Source organism: Cervus canadensis, chromosome X (assembly GCF_019320065.1).
Source record: "Cervus canadensis isolate Bull #8, Minnesota chromosome X, ASM1932006v1, whole genome shotgun sequence".
NCBI lineage: Eukaryota > Metazoa > Chordata > Mammalia > Artiodactyla > Cervidae > Cervus > Cervus canadensis.
In genome coordinates, this window is record NC_057419.1 from 141,920,682 (window position 1) to 141,942,050 (window position 21,369).

At 42.8% G+C, this 21,369-nt stretch overlaps 1 protein-coding gene across 1 annotated transcript in view; it reads right to left on the bottom strand.

Annotated features, from left to right (window-relative positions):
• TRPC5 (transient receptor potential cation channel subfamily C member 5) overlaps positions 1-21,369 on the bottom strand; it is a 164,090-nt gene that overhangs the window by 35,407 nt on the left and 107,314 nt on the right. Inside the window, exons 3-5 of the mRNA XM_043458785.1 lie at positions 18,229-18,565; positions 16,510-16,649; positions 11,076-11,398 (exon numbers count right to left, since the gene is read on the bottom strand). Of these exons, the coding sequence (XP_043314720.1) occupies positions 11,076-11,398; positions 16,510-16,649; positions 18,229-18,565 (800 nt within the window). The remainder of the gene's footprint in view (positions 1-11,075; positions 11,399-16,509; positions 16,650-18,228; positions 18,566-21,369) is intronic.

Below are 21,369 nucleotides of genomic sequence, written 5' to 3' on the forward strand. Positions count from 1 at the left end.
ACCCAAGTCTGTTTGTTCCCACTTCTATGTCTTATGCCTTGCCCTTCCACCTGGAATATCATCTCCTTCTCAATCTACACAGAATCTTTAATTTTCCAAGACTTATTTCAAGCACTACTTCCTCCACCAAACTTTCTCCTTTATCTTCAGACCATGTGACTTACTACCTTTCTAATTATATAGAGGCAGGAGTGCAATGGCTAAGGATATGGTACTTGGGTTAGACTTCCCTGGGTTAAAAACGGCTCTGACACTTGCCAGCTAAGTGAACATGAGCAATGTAAACCATTTCTGATACTTCTTTTGTGGTTCCCACAGGGCCCAGAATGGTGCTAAGCTCAGTAGAGTAGCTTAAGGATTCTTGAATGAAAATTTATATGAATTGTTTTTAATGATATATTAGCTAACAATTACTGAGAATTTACTATAAAAGCATTTGTGTTGTGTTAGTTGCTCAGTTGTGTCTCACTCTTTGTAACCCCATGGACTGTAGCCTGCCAGGCTCCTCTGTCCATGAAATTCTTCAGGCAAGAATACTAGAGTGTGTAGCCATTCCATTCTCCAGGGGATCTTCCTGACCCAGGGATCAAACTAGGGTCTCCTGCATTGCAGGCAGATTCTTTACCATCTGATCCACCAGAGAAGAACCATAAAAGCATACTAAACATTTTACATATATTAACATTATGATTCCTATAAGACTGATATTGTTACTTCTGAGGAAAGAGAGGTTCATAGATTGAATAATTTGACCAAGCTATAAGTGCTGAGCCAGAATTCAAATCCAGGTACTTCTGACCTCCCCAAGCCACTGCATTATTCTATATTGGATAGCTTCATAAATTACTGTTTCTTCTCATAGTCTCCACATCCAAATATTAATATGTAACTTTTGCAAGGATATGTTTTGGGGGTCCAGGTTTTCTTTTGCATCATGTTCAGAACTTTGTGCATATAGCAATACAAAGCAGCCAGCTCCTGGGTGGGCACTAACCAATCATTTCTCCAGCACATGAAAGAGGCAGAGAAGTCAAGAAATAAAACTTTGAGAATGAATGTAACTTTTCAATTCTTGAAAGGCTCAAAATGTGTTGTTTTTATAGCCCAGTGTATTTTGAGCAGCTTAGAGACAGGTTCTTGGGTTCATTTGGGGGTTATACGTGGGCAATGTCTTAAAGATTTCCTCTGTCTGGGAGTGCTCTTCCCCCATCTCTGCATGGCTGTCTCCTTGTCATCACTGAGGTCTCAACTCAATCATCACTTCCTTAGACAGACTCCCCAGTGTCACTCCACCTAAAGTAGGCCCACCAGTTACTCTCTATCCTATTGTTTGGTTTCAGGTTTTTGGTAGCATTTAAAACTCTCTAAAATTATGTTATTAAGTAAATTCTGATTCTATGTTGATTTTCTATTCATCTCTACTAGAAAGTAAGCTCTATGAGAAAAGAGACAGGCATATAGCTACTATGTACCTGGCGTATAATAGGCTTCCCATGTGGTGCTATTGGTAAGGAACTTGCCTGCCAATGCAGGGGATGTAAGAGATGTGGGTTTAATCCCTGGGTCGAGAAGATCCCCTGGAGTAGGGCATAGCAACCCATTCCATATTCTTGCCTAGAAAATCCCATGGACAGAGGAGCCTGGCAAGCTACAGTCCACGGGATTGCAAAGAGTCAAACATGACTCAAGCTACTGAGCAGCACTATATCTGTTGAACACATGATTGAAGACATATTAATAATACAACTACTGTTATAACTAGATTAAAGGTGTATAAGGCTCCAAACCTGTTAATAATTGCATGTTCAGTAGGCGAGGGTTTCACAGTGAGGATTAGTTCATTTTGATGAAGCTTGTACTCTGCACTGGCCTGATTCTCAGGTGACCTCCTTTGGGACATGCATGTGGCCCTTCTTCATCTGTTAAATGGCTCTTTTCTAATCATAGTGGATAGCTCCCACTATCCTTTCAGCATCATATTACTTGAGAGCTAGCCAAGAAGGAAGAAATCTTTTTTTGTTTGATGAAAGTAAGTGCCAGATGGTGAAACATTTGAAAATCAACAGTAAGATGAGAGTCTGGACTTCAGGGGCCAGAGAACAAGAACTAGAATATGGCAAGTCAGACCTATTACAGGATCTGAATTTTCAGGAGACTCTACAAGTCAGGGCCAGGCAATACAATGTGTCACATAGCCAGACAGAGTGTCAGAAATGGAAGAGACATGGGGTGCAGGAATCTGGTTCTGCTATGAAGGCCTATCTAGGACCTAGCAGTGTCCATTAGAAGTCAGGGCAGGCAGGAGGCCAGCAACGGCATAAGAAGCTAGCCCAGCAGCTGGATAACAAAAGCCAGGGAATATAGGGCTTAGAAAAACAGGAACAGCTGCAGCAAATAGGAATGACACTGAAGAACCAGAATCTCTGGAAGTTGAGTATCCTTGAATATAGAAAGCATTCACAAAGTGTTTGTTGATTGCATGACTGACAACAAGGCCACAAGCCAGGGCAAATATGTCATCAATATGCTGGCAGAGTCTTAATTCATTGGTTGCTTCTCCAGAATGGATGATGTTACTCTCCTCCACCCCCAGCCCCATAACAATTAAAATTGTAATGGTTAATGCTTAAGTGGAAAGTTTACTACTAGTCATTCCAATGACTGATACAAAGATTCCTAAAAGTGAAAGTCCAGGCATTTAAAATCTGTCCTAAACTGTGGTGATATTCTAGTCAGGGAGACCCTAGAGGTATGATTGTTTAACAGATAAGGAAAGGGGAGAAGACTGTTCCTCAGGTTTTGGTGGTTGTTAGTGAAAATACCCTTGACACAGGGCACAAAGTGTCATGATACAATCTGGCCATTAGGAGAACATGTCTTATTGAAAGGCATGCCCAGGTAAAATGGGTGATTGACATTTGGGGTAGAAAAGAACATTCTGGTGAGAGATCGATAGGAAGCTCCATGGCTTTTAGACTCAATTGAATTCGTGACCTAGGGGACCATTACGTGGTGGTCAGGTTCATAACATAATCATCACAGGGATGGAAAGACTTGTTGGCCAAACCCCAGAATCCTAAATGCCAAAGGAATACTAATTTGATATTAAAGGTGATGATTTCAGAGAAAACAGTGAGTTCATTTTCATTTAGCAGAGAGTCAACAAGTATACAGAACTTGCTGACTCAACAAGGGGCACAAAGTGAAGATACAGAGATTCAAGAAGACTTTATATTAACTGCTTGCAAGACAAATCCCTACCAGCTAGTTAAGAGGGGATTTGTGCATATTGGGAGCCATCCACAAATATTAATAGATCATGAAGCAAAGAGAGACTTGGTAGAATAAAGATAAGAACTATGGTCCTCATGACACTTGCTGAAAGTCTTATCTTTGAGATGAGTTCATCTTTCCAAAGGTAGAATGAGTGTAAAGATTGACCCCTATGCATTTCACTCTGATCAGTGAAGAAGTGGAGGATGTATTGGAAAAGAAAGGCTCCTTGGGAAAAAGCAGTGCCAAGTTGTGCTGATAACCCACAGGGAACAAAGGCATAGTCATATCTTGGTCATCCCTACCATTTTGAAGTTCACTGGACTTGGAAATTTCTTATTTCAACCTGCCTTTGACAAGTTTCTGACTCTGGTTGGAATGCTCCTACCATACTCCCAACCTGTAGCCTCCACTTCCATCCTGTCTTCTTCTCTCCCCAACTCTTGTTTGACCTGCCAGCCTCGCTAAAGCCCCAGCTCCTCTAAAGGCCTCCCCTGATTCCTTTCCTACAAGGTGGGGTCAGATGCTCCTCTTTTGTTCTCCCATAGCAGCCTAGCCTTACTACATAGAGGCACATATCACACTGTAGAGATAGGAGAGGGGAGTGGCTAAGAGCAAACTTTAAACTTCTGTACGTATTAATTGGGCTTCCCTGGTGACTCAGTGGTAAAGAACCCACCTTTCCATACAGAAGATGTGGGCTTCAATCCCTAGGTTGGGAAGATTCCCTGAAGAAGGAAATGGCAACCCCCTCCAGTATTCTTGCCTGGAAACTCCCAGGGACAGAGGAGCCTGATGGGCTACAGTCCATGGGGGTTGCAAAAGAGTTGGACACAATTTAGCCACTAAACAAACATATTAACTATAAAATTTGGCAAAGTCACATGACTTCTTTAAATTTCAAGTTTCCTCATCTCTAAAATGGCCATTGGTAGGATAAGTACTAACTGCTAACTTTTATTGTGCTCTGTGTGCCAGGCACTGTGCTAAAGGCTTCTCATGCATTGTAATACTTGATTCTCAAAATAACTCTATGAAGTAGCTACTATTCTTTTTTTTCAGATAAGAAATTGAGGCACAAAGTGGTCACACAGGCAGAAAGTGGCAGAGGTAGTATTTGTACCTAGCTCTTTTGACTCTGGAGTCAAAACATTTAACCATCTTATTCTATCATGTCAGGTTCTGCATGTAACGCATTTGGCAAAGTGCTTGGCGTAGCAAAAGCATTAAAAATGCAGCTATCCTAATTGTTTATTTGTGTTCTCTGTTAGACTATGTGCTTCTGGATGACAAGGATGCCATTTAATCAGTATCCTTATTGCCTGGCAGGTAGGAGTTGCTGAATACATGTTAGGTAAATCTATAAAAGATTATAGAAGCACTTAAGTAAGGAAAGTATGAATGAGTGGCACACCATCTTGTGATAACAATAGAAAGGTTATGAATTGAATTTAGGAGAAAAAGTTGAAGACACTCAATAAGGACCTTTAAAACCTGGTCGGAACAACAACAACAACAACAACAACAACAACGACAACAACAACAACAAAGCCTTTGATGGGGACTGAGTTTGTATCCAAATAAATAAGAAGGGAATATATGGGCTGAATTTGGGTAAAGAAATCACCACTGATTAAGTAGGAATAGCTACAAATGAATGATGATGATCTACAAGGAGGTCCTAAGTGACCTGCTAGGTCATGGTTCTGACCTCTTTAGCTTTACATGTATCCATGATTATTGCAACTTTATACAACTAATTTTACACAACTTTACAAACTCAGTCTTACACCCACACCCTTGGATAAAAGCACAACCTGGAACTTGTATGCCTAGATTAAATTTCTGATTCCACCACTACGACCTGTGTGACTGGGCAGTCTGATTAACTTCCTTGAACCCTAATTTCTTGATCTGTAAAATGGATAATAATAGTAGTGCCTACCTCATAGCACTATGAGGATTGTGAGGATTAAATGAATTAATTCATATCAAGCTCATTTTGTAATAGTAACTGGACCCAGCACTCAGTAAATATGCTATTTTTAAGACTATTATCAACCTTCCACCTAAATACAAACTTGTTGTTTCATGTTTCTCTCTTGTCTTCATAGATTATCATTCATTTTCACATCTAGTTACAACTATGTTAGTTGCAATCATAGTGGACATAATTTTTATATCTTTAAAAACCACACTTTTCATAAATGTAATTTTAAGAGCCACCCAATATTCTACCCAGTGAATACCAAGCCTGAATGACAGTTTTATCAATGCTTTGGATGAGAATAGGTGGCAAGCTTCTTAGATCTTCAGAAGACACAAGATTGGGAAGAATAGCTAATTGGATGACAGAAACAAGATTCAGAAAGATTTCAATGGCTTGGAGCAAGGGGCTAGAACTAACAAGATGAAGTTTAATAAGGATCAACGTAGAGGTTTGTTCTCTGGCCAAGTGTCCACGTACAGGATGAGAAGGGAGGAGAAAGGCAAAGGGTTGTCACTGACAGCAAGTTCAAAGTGGATCAGCAGAGTGACAGAACTGGCCAAATACTTCAGCCATGTGAGGGAGGGCAGAAGGAAAAGTGAATCTTCTAGAATTAAAGATAGGGTTGCTACTAGAATTCATTCTTTCACTCAGTTGTTCAATGGGCATGTTGAACTCCTTTATGTCTTAGGCCCCTCTGTGGTAGGAGCAAGGCCTGTAAAGTGGGAGTCTCAGTCTGGTGGGTTAGAGAGGCAACAAACAACTAAAATATAGTAATTATTACATTATTATTATTACTATTACCTTTATTATTATAAGTTAGCTTTTAAAATGGAGATGTCCTTAGAATGCCATGGGAAACACAGAAGGAGCCTGTAACTGAGAGTGGGGTTGAAATGGGTAAGAACAGCCTTAAAAGAGCAGGTCAGACTTTGCCAGACACTTGAAGGGGCAGGGAGAGCTGTTCAGGCTGGCCAGGCAGGGATGGACATTCCAGGCAAAGAGGATGGTGTGCGAAGTACAAAGGACTGTAGGACCAAGATGCTCTCCTGAAGTTGGGAAGAGCAAGATGTTGGCTATGGAGGAGAGGAATGAAAGGCTGGAAAGGTGGGATCCAGATTCCAGGGCCCTGTGCACTATAGGAAAGAGGTGAATTTTACAGTGGAGAGGATACTGATACCAGGTGGGCAAGAGACCAGAGGGTGATGAGATAAGACTGGCACTTAGAGACTTCTGTGTAGCAGGTGGGAAATTGTTTGAGGGGACACAAGACTGGAGGCAGGGAGACCAATTAAGTGTGTAGCAGTTTGGGGGAGAGATGATGTAGGCCTGAAAGAAGACAGTAGTGTGTGTGTGTGTGTGTGTGTGTATGTGTGTGTGTGTGTGTATGTGTGTCTACACAGAGAATGGATTGAAGAGATATTTAGGAAGTAGACAAAGCTGAGTGTGAGACAGGATGTGTTGCTTGAGAGAGACAGGAAGAGTCTTAGATGACTCCTAGGAGTCTATCTAGTATCCTTTAATGAGATGAGGAGTTAAAAGGGAGATGGGTTTGGTGTGGGGACATAGAGCTAAGGAATTTATCTGTGAATGTTGTGTTTGAGAGGCCTATGGAACAGTGTGGAACAGCCAGGTGTGTTCAGGAGGCATCCAGAGTTGAGGGCCAGGACCTCACAAGGACAAGAGGACCACCAAGTCAGCTTCTTGCCACTTCCACCCTGTTTCTCTCCCAAGTCCCATGCCCTCAGAGGGTACCTTCCCAATTGCTCTCAACAGTGGATGAAGGCCAGGTACCCCCAGTATTGAATACTGAACTCAAACCACCAACTGTACTGTCAAGCAGTTGTCACCAAGGACAACCAGGTCTCCCTAAATTGTGCACCCAGGAAAGTTCTTTTCTTTTTTAAGCTGAAGAATAACAATAATATCTCTAGAGAATCAGAAGGAAAAGGGTGACAACAAGCAGATGCCATAGTTTACATCAGGTCTGTTCACAGGCTCTTTTCCCCTTCTCTAAAAATGGAGTCTTTCTGACAGTATAAGTAGCATGTATTTTAGCAGGTATTATAAATGCCTGAGTTGAGGCATTTAAAGGAAAACAGAAGTCAGAGCTCTGTGCAGGGGAAAAAAACCAACACCTAGAAGGGAAGTTGAGGTAACATTACTGCTGCTTTGGTCCCAGCATGACAATGCTTCTTCATACCTGACACCCCAAGATATAATTTTGTGTACGACAGGTGTCCATTCTTGTCAATCATCCCTGCTGGGCAAGTGATGGGAGCAAAATGTCAGTTGGCAACAGGGGTGTTAATAATCACTGCTGACTTATAAGGAGACATTTCATAAACTTCCTCAGCAGAGTTCCCATGAGAGGGTAATTGGCAGGGACCTAGCCTCCTGGAATGCACCTTGCATTCACGTGTGCATCTCTGTCGAAAGCTTTGATGGGAACAGATACCATCTTCTGGTTCTCAAGCCACTATAAAATGATTCTTTGTATTGAAAACAGGGTGATGTGAGTTATATCTCTAGAGTAATGCAGGAAAGGAAATAGTTCCTAGTCAAGAGGCACTAGAGAGGTGAACAGTTGCCTTTGTCCACTCTTGGTTGGCTTCACCAAAATGGCGCTGTCATCCCATTTTGGCTTCTTTTCCCCTTTCACATAAGTCTGGTTTCCCCATCCAAGATTTTTCCCTGAGTTCTGGGAGGAGAAGCAGGGAGTGTGGCCTAGTGGAAGGGGTGGGTGCTGGAAAATGGGTGATAGGACAAGCCAAAATTTTCCAAACTTTGTTCACTGGAACAGCATGTTGGTAAATAGATTTGGGAAAACCTCTCCCTTTGCTGTAGATTCACAATGGAAAGTCTCTGAGAAGCCCTGCAGTGGCTTAAGCCCTTCTTAAACTTGTCCTAGGGACTTCCCTGGTGGCTCAGAAGGTAAAGAATCTGCCTGCAATGTGGGAGACCTGGGTTTGATCTCTGGGTTAGGAAGATGCCCTGGAGAAGGGAATGGCAACCCACCTCTAGTGTTCTTGTCTGGGGAATTCCATGGACAGAGGAGCCTTGTGGGCTACAGTCCATGGGCTCACAAAGAATCAACACAACTGAGTAACTAACACTTTCACTTTTCACTTAATTTTTCCTAGCATTTCCAAACCTCACGCAATCAGAAATCTTGCTTTCATGTCTATTCATATCCCCATGAATGTGAATGGTTATTTGTCATCCATTTTAGGAAATGTTGCTAGAGATCAATGATAAGGGTTGGCTACATAGCATTGTTTTTTCCCTTTCTCTATTGGTACAACTTGGGGCCAAGCAGAAACCTTTTTCCCCCCTTGGCCTTTGTTATTTAACACATTTCTAGAATGTCTGAGTACATTGATCTGCCCTAGTTTATAGAGTTAAGGGGGGAAATTGTATCTTAACTTAATAACTAGGAATCCCTCCTGACCTTGGGGTCATGACTATGATTACCAGATGACTGGCACTCTCCAGAACAGGGGCTAGAGATAGACAAGGTGTAGGACCGTGAGTCTGGCGTAAGCTCAGAACTGCTCCTAGAACCTAACACGTTTCCGGATATGTGCTTATTTTCCTTCTCTTGTCTGCTTCCCCTAACAGTGATGTTTCAGAAAATAAAAGCCATTCTGGAGGCTTAAAGGTCCTAGAGAAGTAGGTGTTGAGTTTATAAAGAAAAGGCACAGGGGTTCCATACTGGAGGCAGTGGAATCGTGGACAGAGAATCATTATCTGTCCTCTATGTCCTGAGTGGGAATAGGAGATATTTCCAATCACTGCTTGGTGCCTTGGTACATCTGAAACCTTAAAGTAACCCCAGAAGTTGAGCTGACTCTCATCTTACTCTTTGCCTGTCTCCTCTCCATCTAGGAATCAAAAATTCACCATCCACCCGCCCTTTTAGTTATTAATATTTTCTCTTCCCAAACCCCATGTTTCCATGAGCCAGGGCTGTTTGAGCAAATCCCATTTCTCTGACACCACCTAAGGGGTTCTTAACTGAATTCCCGTCTGTGGGAATGAGGAGATATTTTCCCCTCATACTACCAATTCTTCGACACCAGTTGGATGCCCTACAAGCCAGCTCAGTCAGTTCTGACACTCCTGGGGAATAACATCAGATTCCACAGATTAAGAGCCCAGTCCCACAAGACTGCTCCCCTTTCCAGTTTTCCCAGATGTCCCCCATTCTTCTGACCAGCTGGCTCTAGGTGGAGCTCCCCACAATCCTCTCCTTGGATTTGATTAATTTGCTAGAGTGCCTGACAAAACTCAGAGAAACATTGAAATGACTAGATTACTGATCTATTATAAAAAGACACAACTCAGGAACAGCCAGAAAGAATATGCATAGGGCAAGGTATGGGGGGCAGGCTTCCCTGGATTCTCTGATCACCCACTCTCCCAAAATCTCCACATGCTCACCAACCTGAAGGCTCTCCAAACCCTGTCCTTTTGGGTTTTTATGGAGAGTTCATTACACAGTCGTGCGAAGTCACTTCAGTTGTGTCTGACTCTTTGCGACCCCATGGATTATAGCCCACCAGGCTTGTCTGTCCATGGGATTCTTCAGGCAAGAATATTGTTGCCATGCCCTCCTCCAGGGGATCTTTACAACCCAGGGATTGAACACACATCTCTTACATCTCCTGCATTGACAGGTAGCTTCTTTACCACTAGTGCCACCTGGGAAGCCCCCATTACACAGTCACCATTGATTATATCATTAGCCATTGGTGTGTGCATGCATGCTAAGTCACTTCAGTCATGTCTGAATCTTTGTGACCCTATGGACTGTAACCCGCCAGAATTCTGTGCCCTCCAGGCAAGAATACAGAAGTGGGTTGCCATGCTCTCCTCTAGGGGATCTTCCCAACCCAGGGATCGAACCCGCAACTCCTGTACTTAGCCATTGGTGATTGAAATCAATTTCCAGTCCTTCTCCCCTCCCTGAAAGGAAGGTTTAAGGGGTGAGATTCGAAGTTCCAACCCTCAAATCACATGGTGATAACTGGCTCCCATCCTAGGTGAGGTCCAAAAGTCACTTTGTTAACACAACCAGAGACACCTTTGTGGTTCTCATCACTTAGGAAATACCAAGGGTTTTAGAAGTTCTGTGCCAGAAATGGGGACAAAGAACAAATACATATTTATTATTATAAATCACAGTATCACAAGATGCATTCAGGTAATTTTGCATCCTTCCTTTTTCTTTGTTCTTGATCCAGAACAGTTACATTAGCTTCGGTGATTACTTGTTGAGAGGTATAGCCTTGCTCTTTCATTTCCTTGGTTAGCAGTGCTTTTTTGAGTGAGGGATTATTTACTCCTGTCCCGTAAATTCCTTGGGGCTTCCCTGGTGACTGAGATACCAAAGAATCTGCCTGCAGTGCAGGAGACCCAGCCAGATATCCTGGAGAGGACATGGCAGCCCACTCCAGTATTCTTGCCTGAGAATTCCATGGACAGAGGAGCCTGGCGGGCTACAGTTCATGGGGTCGCAAAGAGTCAGACCCGACTAAGTGACTAACACTTTCATTTTCATGAATTCCTTTAAAAATATTAGATGTGACCAAAATAATTCAGAAGTAACTCTTTAGATGAGTTCCTGGGAGCCCCTGTGTGTTTGTCTCTTTCCTCCCTCACCTAACTCTACTTCCTCTCCTAGTCTCCTAGAGTGATCAATAAGTGAGCTCTGTGTGCACTGTCAAGGGGCAATGGCAAAGATACGGATTGGAAATAGGGCAAAGAAAGAGAAAGCAGACAAAAGGCAGAAGAGGAGAGGGGGGAGTCTTACGTGGAGAAGGCATTGTTCTGTTTCTCGCATCGGATCCCCTTGCAGTTGTTGGGCTCATCGATTGCTCTGGTCTCATAATAAAAGTAAAGCTGGTTCAATCCATTGGCAAAAGCCAGCAGTACCAGGCAGTAGATAAAGAGGAATTTGAGGATATCGAGCAACATGCGCCCCAAAGAGATCTGCAGAGGCCCTAAGTGGGAGTTGGCTGTGAACAGGGATATGAGACGCAATGAACTTAAAATGTTGGATATCGCAAAGAGAGCTTCTGCAATCAGAGTCGGGTGCCACATTTCCCATTCTTCCCTTGGACGGGAACCATTATACTGAAAGAAACAACAAGTGCACAATATGAGAGGTACAGCGAGCATTTAGAAAACTTTCCCCTCTTTCCTCCCTTCTGCACCCAAATAAAAACATCAAAGTAAGCATCAAGCATTCATTTATACAACAGGCCCCCATGATTGGCAGTACTGGTCTTTTTTTGTCCCACCCAATCAATACATGATGCTAATAACGCTCTTCCTTCCACTCCTATCCAAATATATACTCAGTGCATAGATGTAGAAACATGAATTTCAGAGCAATCATCTCGAGTAACAACCTGTGGTTTATCAACAGACATTTTCAAAGTGTGAGTTGACCAGATTGATGGGGAGTGGCCCTAGAACAGAGCCACAGGTGTGCCCGAGGTCGTGGGGCCAAAGTACTCTGCTTCCTAATGAGATTGCAAACCAGCTTTGCTGCCCAAGCCCCGTTTTGTGCTGAGCAACACACACAACTTGCAGTTACTGAAGGACATGGGGTAGGTTCAGCCTCCTCAGTGTGCAGTGTTCACCTTGACTTCCCTGCTGGCTTCAGTTTGGGGCTGATTGAGCATCCTTAGAGGGTCATTACTCAGAGTTTTCTGCCGATACTCTTTTCTTCTATGCGATTACAAATGGCATGTCAGCCTCCAAGGCAATGAATTTAGTGCTGCTCACCAAGTGGTGTATGGATGTATTTTATTGTTGCTTTGATAGTCTTACAAGTTGGAATGTTCCTTTAGCATAAATGATAGACCAGGGGGTTGAACGAGGAGGAGGAGCCAGGATTTCTGGGGTTGGCTGCCCATGTTCCAGTCTTCCCTGAGCTTTCAGCTCCTAGAACATTGGAAGTCACCTTGTGGAGAGATGGCTTCATTGTGAGACCTGAGCTCCAATTTAGCCTTTGTCACTTAAAACTGCCCCTCTTTCTCTCATTTCACCAGAAAATGAGGATAATATCTACTCCTACCCACTGCACATGTCTGATTATGTACCCATATGTGAAAGTCTGTGTACTCCATAAGGAGAGATGTTATGGAAATACAAGAAATTGCTTTTTACCTTCCCCAAGACAGAAGTAGATTTTGCCTGGAATACAATCTGAAGCATATTGCCTTGAACGCTCATCTAAATATCACAATTTCTCAGGACTAAATGTAAACAACTTTCCTGAGAAAATGTTGCATTGGGGGCCAAATTATATTGTTAGCATTTCTAAAATGTGCCTCACTTCCAACAACTGAGGAAACTGGTGTTGTTAAAATCATTTGTGTGTATCCAATATTCCTCACTGTCAGAGGAGTTTGGAGAAAACTTGCCACATGTGTGCTTCTATTTCAAATAGACTTGAGATGGCCAATTGGTTTTATACACTTTTGGCCAAATCTTGTATCTCTCCATTTTTGTTTCCAAAGGAAACATTTGCTGCATAGTTGTGAGAGGTGGACATTGTTATGCCTGTTTTACAAGTGGAGGAACTGAAATCCAGAGAGGCAGAGGGAGCTGCTTAAGGTCACACAGCAAGTTGGTAGCGGAGCCAGGACTAAAAACTCAGGCCTCTAAACACTCAGTATAGCACTATGTCTGTGAAATGTTACTTCTATAATAGTCGATATCACAGTGAATTTATTAGATAGGCCTTTACGGATTTGGAGGTCTAGTGAATGATGCAGATTCTTTGTTGATAACAAAACAGACCTCCATTTTAAAACTAGGGATTATCAACTGGAACATGCATAGCTCATCATTTAGGGTTTTCTCACTCCACAGTCACACCCATAACCACAGGGAAGTGTACTGTCCATGAGTTTGCATTGCAGAACAGTCACAAGTGTGAAAGATGATTCTCATGGCAAATCTATGCTTCATGTATGTATTTTTAGAGAAAAATACTAAGAATGTGATAGAGAGTAAACTTGGATCTCATTTAGCATAGAGGTCAGCAAACTTTTTGTGTCAAGGGCCAGATAGTACATATTTTTGGCTTTGTGGGCTACATGGTTACTGTGGCAACTACTCAACTTTTTTCTTCTAGAACTATATATTTTTTTATTTTGCTATACCAGTTCTTAGTTATAGCACATGAGATCTAGTTCCCGGCTCAGGGATCAAACCACGGCCCCCTGTGTTGGGAGCATGGAATTTTAGCCACTGGACTGGTGGCTCAGAGGGTAAAGAATCCACCTGCAATGCAGGAGACCCAGGTTTGATCCCTGGGTTGGGAAGATCCCCTGGAGAAGGAAATGGCAACCCACTCCGGGATTCTTGCCTGGGCAATCCCATGGACAGAGGAACCTGGTGGGCTACAGTTCATGGGGTCACAAAAGTGTCAGACACAACTGAGCGACTAAGCACCAGGGAAGTCCCTTCTAGAACTATAATAACAGACAATATATAAACAAACAGTGGCCCCAGCTTGGCCGGCAGCCCACAGTTTGCTGAGGTCTGACTGAGCACAAGTGGTTTTCAAATCAAATTGTGTTCCTTCAAGCCTGAGGGTTCAATAGAAGCATCTGGTAGTCACTGTGGAAACCAGAGAGGAGGCTAGGAAGAGTCATTTCTCAATCCAAACTCATTCCTTTGAGCTCCTTAGTGCATTGAAATTCTGCATAAGTTTTAACTTTAAGATGTGGTTCCATGGGAAAAAATTAAAAGGTTGAAACCCATTGATCTAGTTCCATCTTAGTTTTCAGAGGCAGTGTCTGAAGCTCCTAGAGGTAGAAGGATGGCCTGTGGTAATCCAGCTTGTAAATATCAGAGCAGGGATTACCTTTGGGTTTCCTGACTCTTGAGTGAGTGATATTGGGAGACAAATGGTTTTTCTTATATTCTCAGAGATAGAATGCTGCTTGAAAATTGGCCTCTATGCCTTTCAAAAGGGTGTGAACTCAAAAGCAGAATATGAAAAGGGTTGGCCAATTGTGGGAACCCAATAGTAATAAAGATGGGGAGGTGTGTCTTCATTCAAGCATTGGCTGGAGAAAGGGTCACAACTCAATGGGTATCAAAGTTCAGTTTAGTCTGTACATATGGAGTAAGGGAGTGCTGGGATAAATCTAGGTGGTGCTATTCTAGAAGACACAAAGACAATTACTCTCCATTTTTAGTGTTATCTTGGGGGCACTGAGGGCTAATATGTTTGTTCCTTTTGAGTACTTTGTTATGTGCCTTTTGCTTCTTGGTGTTGTAGGCCATGTGAGGTAGAGTGTATATACACATATAGTTGACTAGTTTTTCACTCTAATAAAGGATCTTCTCAAGGCCAGTTTCTGTCATGGTGTGTCGTACTGCCTCAGTGCAAGGGCCTGGGACCAGCCTTGTGTCTTTACTTCATAGAAGTTGGCTCAGCCTACTTGGTGGAGTTCATTTCAGAATGATGCGCCTGCCTGCACGAGTGAACCCGGCTGCCCACTGACAATTTCTCATTGTAAATCCAGTCTGCATATGGCATCTCTTATTTATAAATTCTTTGTTGCAAAGGGCTCTGACTTCTTGGCAAATGTCTTTATTTGAGTTAAGTATTTGTCAGTTGAGGGGCATTTACTCAGCTTAGTGAGCTGATTTATCCTTACACTCCATGGTGAGGAAGAATCTAGTCCTTGGAAGGCTTGCCAGTGAAGGTGGACAGGGTATGTGATTAACTAATGTTGGGCATCTGTTGACACAATTTCACATCCCCAAGGGTTAATCCTTTTGATCATTTATTCTACACTTCCCTGTTTAAGCAGAACTCACCAGTTTCTAGATTGATAATGTATTGTCCCTCCAGTGTATAAATACCACTTCCAAAGGAAGAATTTTTTTTTTTTGGCAAACAGTGTTACTTAGTCAGCTGAGTGCCAGAATGACATGGATTTCATCCAGGCACATTAACCAGAGATTCAAACATTTTCCTTACCAGCTTTTTCTTGTAAGGAAGTTGTAAGTATGTGTTGAACGATCACCACAAGTATAAGCATACTCTTCAGCTCCTTTCAAAAATGTTTCAGGACTGCATTCAATATTCACGCTCCATGTAACTAACTCCCAAGGTCTTAAAATTTATGCAATATGCATATTAGAGATGTAAAAATAAACTAAGTTGTTGGCGATTTGGGGGACAGCCATATTCCCATTCTAAAACTCCTTCATGTGGGATTTCATGCCAAAAAGCATGACTGACTAGACAGTCTTGGAGATGGAGTTGTCAGCTTTTCCTCATGCTGGAGAAGTTCACTTCAGGGTAGAGACAGTGCAGCCATTCCAGTATCTAATGAGCACCAAACCTGAACTCAGAGCCTATGACCATCCAGCGTGAGGTGCTGGACATGAAACTATTTCACAGGATAATGCAGGCTGTACATTATGCAGGAAAAAACATCAAGGTGGGGTGTGTGTGTGTGTATGTGTTATCTGGATTGGTAGAGACATAGAGTGGGTGATACTCAAAAAGCTGGATTCATAGCAGCTTGAATGATCATCCCGGTGATGGAAGTGATACAGCAGGCAAAGACTATTAAAGATCTATGTCTCACACAGTGAAGTTTCTAGGGTTCTGCTACCTATCCTATGAAGAACACTTGAGGGAAGTGTGAATATTTGGTTTTGAGAAGAGACAGCTCAGCAGGCTAGGGAGAGATAACTTCATATCTGAAGCACTTTTTGGAGAAGGAACATCCTTTTTCTGTTTGACCCCATGGTGAAGAAGGATTACTAATGGATGTGTCACAGGAAGAATAATATTAGAAAAACATAAAGTAGCACTTTTTAATGAAGTGACAAGAGTTAAGAGAGGCTTTTGGAAATTCAGTGAATGTCTTGTCTCTGCCTCATGCAAACATCAGTGGGCTATCCTCTTGGCGAGGATACTGAGAGAGGATGTAAACACTGACTGAGTGGGTGGGCAGCTGCAGACCTTTTACTGTCAGAGTTGAAGAAGCTAAGAATTCATTTGCAAATTGCTCCATTCTCCACTGTCTGGTTAGGTGGACACTGCTTACAAGCCATTGAAAGAATGTCTATTTTATGGTACCTTTCCACATGGATTGAATTGAACGGTTGTTAGCACTTGCCCCCTAAACTCTTTGTGCTCCCGTAGCTAAAGCTTACTGTAAACAAAATGATTAAGAAAAATAGCAAATATTCCAAGTTACCTTGACATAGGCTACAATCTTCAAGGAAATAGTTGCCAGGTAGAGTGAGTTCATTGCAAAATCCATCAGGTTCCACCAGTCATGGATATATTCAGTAAATCCACCATCCCACATTTCCTTTATCTCCCCCCAAATGAAACCTGAAGAATGGAGGCAAAAGGTTTATTGCTTCACAGCATCAAACTAGTCATCACAGTAGGATCCACCAAATGAAGAAAGAGGAAATCAATGAATGAATTGGGAGTCAGTGGAGCCCCTAGGGATGGTAGTAACTTTCTTCTTTCTTTGCCATCTCACCACTCTGTCTTGAACTTACCAAACTGGATAGACTTTACCTAAAGATGCCTGTATGTTATGGTTTTCTGAATGCTACTCACTTTTATATTGTTACTATAGTTACTGGAATGCTGCTGCAATTTAGGGTGTCTGATTCTACGCTCTTCCCATTTTAGAGTGGGAGTAATTTAATCAATGAATTAATTAAGTATCAATATTATCCCATATAGTCCTTAGTTCCCACTACATATGTCTGAGAGGGAAAACTTCTCAATGACTTTTGAGGTGTGCAAGCAGGCCATGGTCCAAAGCACTGGATGTTGAGGCTGAAGCTAGGCAATGGGGACCAGAATAATTTAGAATCCTCCTTTCTCTTCTCTCCTCTCATTGTGTGTGGGTTTCATGGAATTCTGCCTGATGAAATATTAATAGATGTTTCTTTAGCCTTGGTATGTGGAAAGCAGTAAAAGGAGTGGCTGTGGTCTAAGGTAGTACATCTCAGACTTTAAAACAGTGGTCCCCAAACTTGTTGGCAACAGGGACCAGTTTTGTGGAAGACACTTTTTCCACTGACCAGGATGGTGGTGGGGTGGGGTAAGAGATGGTTTTGGGATGATTCAAGTACATTACATTTATTGTGTACTTGATTTCTATTATTTATTACATCAGTTCCATCTCAGATCATCAGGCATTAGATCCTTTAGGTTGGGGACCCCTGCTTTAAAATACATGCGAATTACATGGGGATTATGTAGATTCTGATTTCACAGACCCAGAGTGAGACTCCCAATTCTGTATGTCTAACAAGTTGATGCTGACATTGCTGGTTTGGGGACCTCAGTTTAAGTATCAAGGACCTGGAGGGTGGCAATGCACTGGAGAGTCCAATGCAATGTAATTATGCCTGGAGACTTCTGGCTAAGGCTGCTTTTTTACCATGAATTGTGTGAATTTCCTAAGTTTCCCTCCTGGTTGTGAAATCAGTATCCAAATAGGATGTGGACCCTGGATAAGTACAGGGATCATTTAGCATAGTCATAGGAAAGCAGCAGATTTGGGTGGCATCCTGTCAGCCCTAGCGATGGGAAAGAGGGCATCGAATAGACTGTTCAGCACTTGCCTTGCCCAGCCTACCTGATCCTGCCCTGACTAACAGTTGGCTTTCCCTCTAAACCCATTGATAAACAACTTCCTTGTCATTGACGAAGTTAGGTTAGTTGAAACAAGCCCTGGATACACTGCCAATCTCATGGCAAGCCCTGTGACAGCAAGCAACCCAGACCCAGGGGGAAAGGAACCACGTTTCTGAGATTCCCAACAACTACCCCACTGCACAGAGGGAAGGTGCCTTAGTTCAGGGCCAGTCCAACTGCCAATTCCAGTAGTTTCTTTAGACAAGACCAGCAGGCAGTCTGGCCATAGCTTCTGGTCCCTGTGACTCACCGAGAACCCAAGGCAGTATCATCCACTCCACGACAGTCGGGGGAGGTCCCTGTACGTGGAGGTCTGTCCTGACGATGTGCTGAGAAGCCAGGAGAAGCATGAAGAGGAAGGTCAGATATGACGCTGTGTGGCAGATAAACTTGATGAAGGGTTTCTTGATGAACAGCCCAAGGTTGCTCCTGGGTGAGATGAGATAAGCAATAGACAGCATGGGAAACAGGAACCCAATGGTCATGCACGTCAGAAGCTTGACGACCCAGTGTTTCCGCCGCCATCCAGGGAAGCCGTCGTACCACAGAGTGGCAAGCAACTGTTGGCAATTGGGCTGGGCCACAAACTGGGAAAAGAAGAGAACAAGTCAGGCATCTGGGATGGCTGGGAGGAGGTCTACCTTCATAATCGCTCCCCTAGTTTACAGCCAGCTCATGGCCCACTCCCAGAGGAGGCCTGATTTCCAGGGTCCCACAGGTGGGTCTAACCTCAGAGCCAACTCTACACATCAAGCTAGGAAACTTAGGGTCGATGATTTGTTTCCTACGTTAAACAAAATAGCTCTGGTCTGTGCTTTGGTGTATGTGCCCCCCACTCCCCACTTTCATCGTATTAGAGAGATGCTGCCTCAAACTTGGCTCAGTATCAGAATCATCCAGTGAACATGAAAAAATTCCTGATTCCCAAGTCACACCCTAGACTGACTAAATGAGCCTCCTCTGGGGAGTACAACCTGGGCAACTATTCTACAAAGCTTTCCTGGGAATGTACCTGCCTGTTAGCAGAGAATCATGGGGATGTTTCATTTCAAGTGGATTCACTTTTACTTATTCCCCCAGCTTGCATGAGATCATCAACAAGTGTGTACTTTGGGCAAACACAAACTGGCAGTGAATAAGCTCATGCCCGTGGCTATGGTTTGGAATGGAAATGAGTTCCCTTTTTGATGATTTTTTTCCCTCCTTATGGTTCTGAGCACCTCTTAGCTAGCAAAGAATCAGGTTGCTACTCTGCCATTTAATACCTTCTCTAGTCCAGACATGCAAAGGAGTAAAATATATTTGGGGGCCAGTATTATAAGATGGTACCTAACTCAGCTGGGATTTTACTTAGAGGCAATCTACAACGTGTCAGTGATTAATAGTTAAGAGATCATCAGCATTGCAAGTCACCCTCTGGCTGCTACTTCCTAGTAAGCAATTCAACAGGGAGCTCCACTGTCAGAAGTCATTTTAAATATTGCCTTCATCTGATTGCTGCAGCTTCCCATGGGAAAGGTTAAATGGAGCTGTACCACATAGTTTTCTGGTACAAAGGAAATAAAATTCTTCCATCATTTACCTGACACTCAAGGTAAACTAGCCCAAATTTATTGTTAGTATGTCTGTGAAGATCACCGGCTTCCCACCAAAACCATTCTCCCCTTCCTTAAGCACAGGGTGGACTACATTTCCCAGGCTCCCTTGCAGTAAGGCATGGCCACATGACCAAGTTCTCAGTAATGGAATGTGAGGAGAAATGATGAGTGGCATCACAAGGCCTGACCTATGTAAGTCCCCTATGTTCTCTCCCGCTTCTTGCTGACTGGGATCTGGTAACTCAGGGTGGTCCAGGGGCTTCTGTTAGCCTTTGTCCTTTGATGACCATGTGGAGGAGAACTATCTTGCTGACCAAGAGTATCTGTCTTGGACAGTTACATAACTGAGATAATTCTCTTTGGGCCATTCTCCATTTTTGGGTCTAGCCCACCCTAAAGCAGTTTACTATTGCAAAATTACAAAAAATAAACTCTAAAGTCTTTTTATCATGAGGTCTCATTTTCTCAAAAGATGTTCATGATCCCCCTTATATCCTCACATCTCCTTTTCACACAATCACACACAAAATGACAAAATCCTATACAGTCCCTTTCTACTCTTCTTGGCATTATAGCCTGTGCCAAAGCCTGGGGTGAAAAGGTCCTAGAAAAGGATACAAAAAAGTAGAAGGGTAAAGCAAAATATTTGAGTGCAATGGGAAAACCACTGGGAGCACACAGTTTGGTGAGGGAGACAGATATATAAAAAGACAGTTATGAAATTATGAAACAGTACAGTAAGGCCATGTAAATGGATGGAAAACAAGGCATAATGGGAACACAGAGGTAGTGCAAATCTGCTCAGCAAAGGCTTCCTGGAGAAGGCAATACTGGAATGGAGCATTAAAGGATGTGTAGAAGCTGGCTGCGTGTAAGGGAGGAGAGAGGAAGAAAGTAAACGACTAAAGTAGAGGGGATAACACGACCAAAGGCATAGAGGTGAAAATGAGCATGACTGGTACAGGGAGCTATAGCAGTCTGGGGAGGCTGCTGCTTAACTGCAAGGCTCTGGATGGCAAGAGATGAGGCTGGAGAGGTAGGCGAGGGTTACAGAAGATCAAAATGATAGTCTTCAGCCATTATAAAGAGTATGACTTATTTTAAAAGCAATGGGAAGCCATGAATGATAGGGGTGTGTGTGTGTGTCTGTGTGTGTGTCTGTGTGTGTGTGTGTGTGTGTGTGTGTGTAGAGCAGTAGAGTAGTTTAAACTATAGACACTTGAGCGAGATTGCATTGAGTCTCTCTGTTCTTAAAAGTCTTCACCTAAAGAATGGAGTTAATAACAACATCACCAAGAGAGGATTCGTGTGAGGCTTAAGATCAGTTACCACACAGGAAACACTTAGAACTATGTCTAGCACATAGTAGAGTGAGTGAGTGAATTCACTCAGTCATGTCCAACTCTTTGAGACCCTGTGGACTGTAGCCTACCAGGCTCCTCCATCTATGGGATTCTCCAGGCAAGAATACTGGAGTGGTGTCCATAGGTTTGTGGATTTATCTCTGGGCTTTCTATTCTGTTCCATTGATCTATATTTCTGTCTTCGTGCCAGTACCATACTGTCTTGATGACTGTGGCTTTGTAGTAGAGCCTGAAGTCAGGCAGGTTGATTCCTCCAGTCCCATTCTTCTTTCTCAAGATTACTTTGGCTATTCGAGGTTTTTTGTATTTCCATACAAATTGTGAAATTATTTGTTCTAGTTCTGTGAAAAATACCATTGGTAGCTTGATAGGGATTGCATTGAATCTATAGATTGCTTTGGGTAGTATAGCCATTTTGACAATATTGAT